This window comes from Galendromus occidentalis, unplaced genomic scaffold (assembly GCF_000255335.2).
Source record: "Galendromus occidentalis unplaced genomic scaffold, Mocc_1.1 scf7180000077383, whole genome shotgun sequence".
Lineage (NCBI taxonomy): Eukaryota > Metazoa > Arthropoda > Arachnida > Mesostigmata > Phytoseiidae > Galendromus > Galendromus occidentalis.
This window is the reverse complement of record NW_003805371.1, coordinates 4,504-13,669: the sequence shown is the minus strand read 5'-3', so window position 1 is coordinate 13,669 and position 9,166 is coordinate 4,504. Positions and strand designations below refer to the sequence as shown.

Here is a 9,166-nt window from a genome sequence, read left to right as displayed (position 1 = left end):
GATAGGGAGCTCGCCGGTCCCTCTTCGGGGAGACCGGAAGAAGGACATCAAGAGGAAAATCATCAATTGGAACAGCTCATACTACACCTCCCGATTTGAGGCCTGTAAGACGCTGAGAGACTTGGATCCGGTCGAAAAGTTCAGAGCGCAAGGTTTTGCGGCCACCGTCTTCCGTAAATGCGGACCGCAGAATATAGTCCGATTCGCGACAAAATACAGAGTTCCTGCCTACGGTGAGGGAGACACTTTAAGCAATATTCTTGAACCTCGGGTATTTCTGGGACTTTGCGTCCCGGACTCCACCATTCAATCTCGTGGCGATCTAAATCTCTTGAATCCTTACTCTCCCAGGCATATATGACTTGGTTAAGGCTGGCTGCTGGGCTGTGACCTACGTGTTTGCCTTCATCGCTTCAGATGGCGGCGTCATTCTCCCCGAATCGATCCCTATCGAGGTCGTCGTCGCTCACCTCGAGAGGCTTGTTCTAGCGATGAGGCGTATCAATCATACACTTCCCTTGAGAAGTCGAGGGAAAGTCTACCTGGTACCCGTAGATCTTGTGGATGAATGGACTCAAGCGATATTACCATGCATCTTCGAGATGGACAGTGTGCGAGAGCGAGACGGGGATTTCCTGAAGCATTTGGGCAATCATGCGAGAAACATTCTCCTTTGAGGATCAAGAGCGTAAATGAGCTTCATCCAAAGTACTATATAGTCGAACAATGATCTCGTATACATGCTCCTCGTGTCGATCACTGTACCTACCTCTCCGCGACAAAAAAAACATTCGAGTACACAGCTGTTCCGAGGGCACCTCCCCAATGACCTCGAGGCTCATACAAGATGATACCAAGAACTCCGCCTCCTTCATCTTCTTCGAGATCTTGCCCATGCGTTCATGCAGGAGAAGAGCAGAGGTGATCATTCGGTACTGTCGTTTTAAAAAATCCAGGGTCTATGTCACTCCTAGGCTGATAAAGATATCTGTACTTACCCAGTATGCGTATCGAAGGCTCCCCATCGACTCTCTCTGAATGCCGGATCAACGCAGAGCGTCTTTAAGAGGAGCTCTGTGCCGATTGGATAATAATTTATTCTCGACGATATGTACATCTTCAGGCATGACCGAGTCTGATGGCTCAGTGTCGTAGAACAGGAACTTCGAGTCGCCACGAAATACCTTGTCACAGGTCTTCAGAAAGCGTGGTATTCAATGGAGTCCTGCCTACTGTCTGCGTCTGACACTGAGGGCTTGCCATGCTTCGAAGGTCCGCTAAGGTCTAACGTCGTACATCCCGTATATCACCACAAGTTGAACGGTGGAAGCGGGAGCATCACGAAGTCAAGAAAGTTCCGAATATGGCTGTCTAGGAAGTCGTTTCGACGCATGGGAAACCCCTATACATATTCGAGAGCTACCTCTACGAGATTGAGAAGAAGAAGGACAATGGAACCCTCTACTGCCGGTGCGTGCGAAAAAGAGAAGACGCCTGTCCGGCCAGGATGATTGTGCTGAAGACTCCTGATCTGGTCGTGAAGAGACAAAGCGGAACTCATCGCCATGAACCGGACACCAAGGATCCAATTCGTCGCGCAGTCAGTTCGAAGATGAAATCAGCGGTGAAGAGGGATGCTGTCCGAGGTGCCAAAGAAGTGTACGCCGGAGCTCTGATTACATGCGTGGGCGAGTCGCGACACAGTCACTCTGACGTAGAGATTGGAGTGTCGCTCCCGACATACGATTTGATTACCCCGCCCATGGGAAGCTTTAGTTATTCAAGCAATACTTCATTGGAACGTGGCTAGAGAACGGCTCGGTGCTTCCTCGCGAACCATGGAATCACTACAGAAATTTCGGAGCACGAACAACCAACCATATCGAAGGTTGGCATCAGGGTCTTAAGCGAGTGGTTCGGAAGAGCCACGTGATTATTATCTTCGAAATGGTCGAGCATATCCAGAAACAGGAGGCGACGTATTCAGCCAAAATGCTGATGCTCGAGATGGGCCAAGCTCCGGGGAGACTGAAGAAAGAATATCAAGTTCTGAACGATAAACTCATCATGGATGAATTAGAATCGGATCAGATCTCCCTGTACACCGCGTGGGCTCTAATCTTTATTCGCTAGCCTGAGACTGAGAGCCGTTGAGGTCCTTGAATTAATTAACTTAACGATACTAATACATAATCCTCGAAGAGAGAGATCCACCGGTAGAAAAAATAAAAAACGTGGAGCGAGGAAGGTCAGAGACACCATGGATCCACGATTGAAAGTTATCGGTAGCTCATAGAAGTCTCCGAGATGAGTGATGGGTGGCTAGAAAGGGCGCTCCGCGACCCCGCTCAGATCAGCAGAGTCCTCAAGCGCAAGTTCGAGGCGGAGAAGAAGACCCTGTAGATGGGGCGAGGAAGGAAAAGCACCCTCCCGCGGACCGAGGAAGAGACGGCCCGCGAGCGACGGATTCCCTGTGGGTGCGGGGGTTGCAGGTCGAGCACACAAACGGATGAGGATCGCTAGGTAAGCCGCAATCGCATGACGGAAGGAGGTTGTCTCTCACGGGACCACCGTTATAACTCGAGGGCATAGTTTCCTGATCGAGAACAGCTCCGAAAAGATCGGGAAAGAGGTCACTGACTGCACTCTGGTCCCGATGGACTAACGGGGGGGAGAGAAGGGAGATTTGGTAAACCAGAATTTCCACCGAACTGTCGTCATAGGCTTAGGAAGGCATGTACCCGTCTTCGGCTCTTTTCCGAATCGACGCTTGAACCCCGAAACCCGCGCGAATTCTATCGGTACGCGAACGCTCGCTTGCGTTCCCGTGAACCGATCCCAGTGCTTTTGACAGCCACACGACTGTGTATTACTCCCGAGGATAAAGCCTCAGCTCTTGGCCTTCAATTTTCGAAAGCTCTCAATGCCGACTCAAATCCATCGATTCCCGATCCCCCATCTCTGCCGGGTGGAGCTTCGGACGATTCCCGCCTCAACATAAGCGAGCTCGCTGTTTACAATCTTCTACTGGACCTGAGATACAAATGCGATCAGACACCCGAGAAGATTCCCTCAATTTTCTTCAAGAAACTCGCCATATTTCTCGCTGAGCCCTTAAGCTTGATTTTCGAGCGATCATACAATGAATCCATTGTCCCTGAATTCTTTCGTACCTGCATTGTTACCCCTATCTTCAAGAAAGGTGACAAATCGGCTCCTTAAAATTACAGACCGATCGCTCAGGGATCCGTTCCCTGTAAAATCTTCGAGAAACTTGTCGCGGGTCACCTGAAGGATTTTCTCGTCAGAAATCGTCTCCTCGATCCACGACAACACGGTTTCACCGCAAAAAAGTCGACTTCTACGCAGCTCCTCAGTATGTCACAAAATTGGGCTTCCCACATCAATTACGGAACCCCTATTTATTGCATCTACTTCGATCAAAAGTGCTTTCGATCTCCTCAACCACCCCTTGCTGATCCAAAAGTTACGCTCTTTGGGTGTCCACCCTCTCACCGTCGATTGGATCCAGTCCTATCTCAGGGGCCGTTCCTTCCGTGTCAGGGTCGATGATGTAGTCGGTGATCGTTTCGATACCACCTGCGGCTGTCCACAGGGAAGCGCCCTCTCCCCACTTCTATACGCCATCTATGTTTTGGATTTGCCGAAATATCTACCTCCCAACATCGATTATCTACTGTTCGCCGATGACCTTAAAATATGGACTCCGATCGCTGGAGACGCCTCTTGCGTCAACCTACAGTCAGCCATTGATGCCGTCACCTTGTGGTGTCGGGAAAATGGTATGCTGCTCTCACTCCAGAAAACGGTTGTGCTCCAATCTGGCCATCCTTGGACTTATGCACTCAACGGCGAGGCCCTTACCTGCACCGCTTCAACCAGGGATCTGGGTGTTATCGTTCGTCCAAACCTGGACTTCAAAGAGCACATCGGGAGTCTTGCCAAATCAGCTCAAATACTAGTTAACACTATTTTCCGCTGCCTCATCTCCAGGAAACCCGACCTCTACTTACGCTTGTTTCGTTCCCTTGTAATTCCCAAATTCTTGTACTGCTCACCCTTATGGAACCCGTCCCAGGTCCATCTCAGGGCACTCATAAACGGAGTACAGAACCGTTTCTTGTACCGCCTACGTCGCCGATGTCGAAACACTGGGCCGGTAATTACCGGCCCAGTAGTCGACGTCCCGAGCCTGCTGGACGTTTCGCGAACCATCGATAAATTTCCACAGGCTCGGGTGGTCTACTCCGAACTCGCCTTGCAGCCGCCGATGGGCGGCTTCAGCAAAATTGTTCGTTCGGCCATCCCCATCCAGAGTGCGTTGATATACGGACCACATAGCGATCGGAAAACGCGGATCGGCGCGAGATACTTCTCTACCGGGTGCCAATCTTAGGCGACCAACATAGTTGTCTTCGAAGTAATTGAGGACTGGCATGAGTTCTTCGGGTAACTCCGGTGCCAGTTCACTGATGGCAACGTCAACGTGCTCCGGGGGAAAGAATGCCACGGCTGGTATCATACGGGCGTATAGAGCGAACTCCGCGTCTTGGTTATAGCGTTTCACGAGGCCGAGATCCATCAACTTCCCCTTCATGTTCTTAACCAAGTGGAACAAACAACCGTTCATCTCGGCATCGGGGAAGGTGGTTCTGAAGGCGTTGATCAAGCCGAGTTCGAAGTCCAAAGAGACTGTGGTCGGCTTGAAGTGGGGCCAAGCGGTACAAAGGAGTTGAATCATGCGCGTGTATGAAGCCTGGCTCTTATTCGGCAGGAGCGCGTAGCAGACGGGGAAGACGAAGCCCGACCGCTCTGCGAGAACAACGAATACTTGCTGGAAGAGCTTAGGCGACAAGCTGAATGTCCCGTCGACGTATATTTTTTCTACCAGACCGATCCACTCAGCTACGGACTGACGCCGAAAATTAGGATGCGATCTTCATCGCGTACCCGGAATCCCCAATCAGGAACGACTCTGAGTGCCCTGGTGCCGACTCGTACACTGCGTATTCGTCGGGGATCAATATCCTACCGCGGTCCGTCGGTAAAGCAGGCGCACTGGCGCAGGCTTTCCACACACGATTCACCACCTTGGCCAGAGTACGGCGCGACGGGAACTCCATCTGCACGGCTGCAGACGCCCCACTCTGAACATGGTTGATGAGTTGGGCTGGAGTCTCTTGAGTCTCCTCGGCCCGACGTTTCATTTCGGTGCGTCTGTGAGCAACCTCCACGGCAGCCGCATCTGAGGGATCACTGTGTGATCCGGAGATCTCGATAACTTCACCGGTAACTACTTCTCTGCGTAAACGGACCTTGCACTCCCGTCTGAATTGACAGCGCCAGAATTGTGTGCTCTGATCGGCACTGACCCTATCGAAAACATACATAAAACCCTGGTGGCAAAGCTTGTCTTTCCCGCGGGAAGACTTTGTCGGGCACTCAAACATGCTGCTTCTAAGAGATTAGAAAACGGGTTGGAGGATTCCTAGCTCAGGACTTTGGTTCAAATGTTTGGATGTTGCTGAACTTTGCGTGTTTTTGTTGATGCCGTCAATTGTCGCATGCACGCTTCCCAAAGGAAGCTGGGAGCGTTCCACTTGTTGAGAACCTCAGCTACCGAGACCAGGATTGAGGTTGCTGAAGATCGCAACGCTTGGATACTCGACTCGGGTCTTCTCTGGTCCGCCATGTATAGAGACGAGCTGAATACCCGTACATTCAGGGAGATACATCCGTATTCTGCATCCCGACCACGAAGCCGACTTTCTCGTCCTGAAGCCTTCCCTCATAGATCTTTCGCACAAAACTCCTGAGAGCCGTCCCTTCCTGTCGCTCATTTTCTCAAGTCGTCCCACGGCTGCCAAACGGTCCTGCGGCCAAACGGTACCGCGACCAAACGGTCGCGGCCAAACGGTCGCGGGCAACTGGGGTGTACCGATCGCAAGCGATCCCGTCAATCTGATGGATCGGTTCATTCGGTTAGTAATCGCACCGGTACAAATGGAACTCCTTCATTTTGACACTTCCAGAGAAAGTCGATACTCACTTGACCAATATTGTTACGGACAATGACTCGTTGGCTGGAGCTAGGCACCGAAGAGTGACCGCCATTTAGCGACGTTGGCATTGGAGCCCGGAGAATCTGTCGTGTCAAGACCTCGGCCCAAAAGAGAGTTCCTGGAATATGTTTCCCCTTATGAAAACACTATAATTGAGAGATATTCGCCCGACCACTCTCGGATCCAGTTGCCATAACCAGGGCGACGCATTATCTGTTCACTAAATCGCTCCGCTGTATTCTTCTCCCAAGAGACGATTTTCAGGACTGGGCGTCTTGGCAGGAATCCAGAACCAGCTGTGACGAAGAATTTCTCTCCTACAGAATGACTGACGCTATCTTCACGCTTGGTCCCGGGGAGTTCGCCTCCATTGAGGACAGAGCACAAATACAAACATTGTGCCACAGGGAAAGAGATCTGCCAATATTGAGCGATTTCCTAAGAAGATATGCAAGACGATATGCGATGGATTCGCTATGAACATTCGTCACTCAGGAAAGAATGCCGCAAGCTAGCTTGTAGATACGTCCTAACCCAAATGCTGAAAGAGTCGAGCAGGGAATTCCGCTGATGAATCTGTGACGAATTCATCATACCTAGTACCTCGCTATTCTGAGCCTGCATCCGAGTCGTCATAAGGAGATTTGCTTTCGCTGTCAACATCCGATATTCGAGCCAAACCGATGGCCAGCCAACTCCAACGCCACCAATGGAGGTTCTTTATGAAAGGCCGAGAATTCACGAGAAGGAACACAGCTAAGACAATGTTTATGTTCGAGTTTGGAGAATGCTGCGAGCCCTCCGGGGCGAAGAATTCTCTTTTGATCTTCTTAACAAACTCTGGGGAGAAATCATATTCGGAAGATAGATTGAAGCTCAGAGTTTCTTCCACGGAACTACAGAACATGTACCCCGATCGACATGAAGCTCATTATTCGTCCAGGAAGAATTTTCGCGCGAGGAGCTCCCGGAGGGAGTTCGGTTTCTGAGAACAACACTTGGGGTACTGGCGGCGTCCACAGTTTCTATGCGCTCGGGATGGATCCATTTCTGCGGGTATTCGACATACATATGTACGTGCGATCTATTTTTCGTCTGATCGAGTAGCTCACAGTTCCATTCTCGAGCGATAGTTGGGTTTAAGGAAATCAGTAGATGTCGAGAATCTCGTCGTTCTACATACATCAAAGGCGGCTTGATACGACAAAGCCTGACGAATATCAGCTGACATACAAAACCCAGATATGATGCAGAGCTCAAGGCCATCGAGGAGAGGTGCATCTTCGATCGGGGAGGCACTACCTCTCTAAGGATGGTAACATCTCAGAACCGGGCAAAGCAGACCACTCGGATCGAACTTCAACTAATCCTTCAAAAACTGAGAGGTCGAGTCATCTTTCATCATTCGTCCTTAAATTCCCGAGCCCCCCATTGCCGGCCTTCAAGATTTCTTCAAGAAGGTGTCAGTCAGAAGTATCTGATAATCTCGCCATCGAAACAAAATTGAAGCCTGTTTGAATCGACGAAAAATGCAGCGAATGCTCAGACAGTTGACGTGAGAGACTCTGTCGATGTCATCATTCCTCCCTTAGGCGGCCGATGTTCTCGGACAAAAGAAGAGTGGGTATTTCGTCTCTCCCGCTTCTTCTGGGCATGCATCTCAGCGGGAGGAGCACTTTCGAAACTACCGATATCGCAGACTTGGTCACCAAAATCGAATTTATGAAGCTGCTGTTAGGGTCATATTGCATTTCGCAGATTCCTTCAAAATCTCTCCAGAAGGTGTGGTCTGGGCAACAATGAGAAGTCTGAGCTTGGAACTCCTATGCTGTCTCGTGCTCATTCCAATCATCGTCACGATAGGGAGTCCACGAGTATCCCGTCTTGGAGCGACGAGAAAGAACATCGAGAAGAAGATCGTCAACCTTGGTGTATGCCTTCCTCGCTTCAGACGGTGGTGTCATCATTCCCGAATCATTTCCGATGGAGGCCGGCTTCGCGATTTTCGATACAACTCTCCGAGCGCTGAATCGTATGAATCATACGGTGCCCATGAGAAATCGGTACTACCCCAGAAGCCCGAATCTCATGAGCCAGGATCGTAGGAGCCAGAATCGCAACAGCCACAATTGTCACACGCCGGAATTGTCATGAGTCATAAATCATGAGCTACAATCCCCATAACCCGGGATGGACCGTCGCCCGATCGCCGCCATCCCATGCGCAACGAAGCTCCCATAGCTCAGGTAGGGATCATTGCAAGTGAGGCTGCGGTTTTGGAATTGGGATGACAAACTCGCGCGCGAAGTTTCGCACCAGTGATGTTTAGGGGTCTTGATAGAGGAGCCGGAACAACGCACAGACATAGGTCGCTGTAGGTTGCAGCTAATAAGCAAGGCTGTCTTTTTCCATGAGCGGTGATGTTGTGTGGATACTATGCGCATGAGCTCGGTGGTGTTCCTCAAGAGAGGGAGAGCAGAGTCGAAAAGTCGATCTAGTTTCGAAGTTTGGTAGTCTCTACGATCAGGCTGATCACGAAAGCGATTGCGGTCCACACTCCCGACGTCTCTTTTGGACGACAAGGTTTCTCGGAGGAGATTCGCCAATTTTTGAGTCGAGCTCAAGGATTGTGACTTTTAGCTCAGCAGCACTGGATAGTCCGCAGTCATTAGGGGGTTTCGGGACAGAAATGCAGTGATTTCATTTAGCCCATGCGAAACTCTAGGCTCGTAGGGGAATCAGGCATGTCATTCCAAAATTAGGGATTCGCGGTCTAGATTCTCAGCCTTACTCGCGAAACCCGGACGTTTCGCCTCTCATTCGAGTCATCAGCGACATATATGCTCATTGCATGACTGGCTGGCAAGAATCCAGGCTCTCTTGCGTCGCGAAATGCATAAGGTCAGGATGAAATTGTGGGACGGTATCTCATGCGGCGCGGCGGTTTCGGCGACAGTCAGTCCCCGCCAACTTCGAGGCGAAAATGAGCCGCCCGAGCACGAATCCGGCAGTGCTGCCAGTACAAGCACGTCCAGAAGTCCAGAGGGATCCGCGGCTCAAGGAGAGCTTCTCGTCGATAGAAT

The 9,166-nt window shown here is 50.8% G+C and overlaps 1 protein-coding gene across 1 annotated transcript; it reads right to left on the bottom strand.

The window, feature by feature from the left end:
- Nucleotides 1–4,150: 4,150 nt before the first annotated feature.
- Nucleotides 4,151–5,228, bottom strand: LOC108864134 (uncharacterized). The gene is made up of 2 exons (XM_018639138.1): nucleotides 5,054–5,228; nucleotides 4,151–4,926 (listed from the first exon to the last, which is right to left on the bottom strand). The coding sequence occupies exons 1-2, from the start codon at nucleotides 5,226–5,228 to the stop codon at nucleotides 4,151–4,153; spliced, it is 951 nt and encodes a 316-aa protein (XP_018494654.1).
- Between the last annotated feature and the right edge of the window lie 3,938 nt (nucleotides 5,229–9,166).

Bases quoted from the DNA above. Each gene is read 5' to 3' on its own strand.
- LOC108864134 (XM_018639138.1), bottom strand. From the start codon at position 5,228: ATGAAACGTCGGGCCGAGGAGACTCAAGAGACTCCAGCCCAACTCATC. The intron at 4,927-5,053 runs GTAGGATATTGA...GTCAGTCCGTAG, and splicing joins TGCTTTACCGACGGACCGCG to CTGAGTGGATCGGTCTGGTA.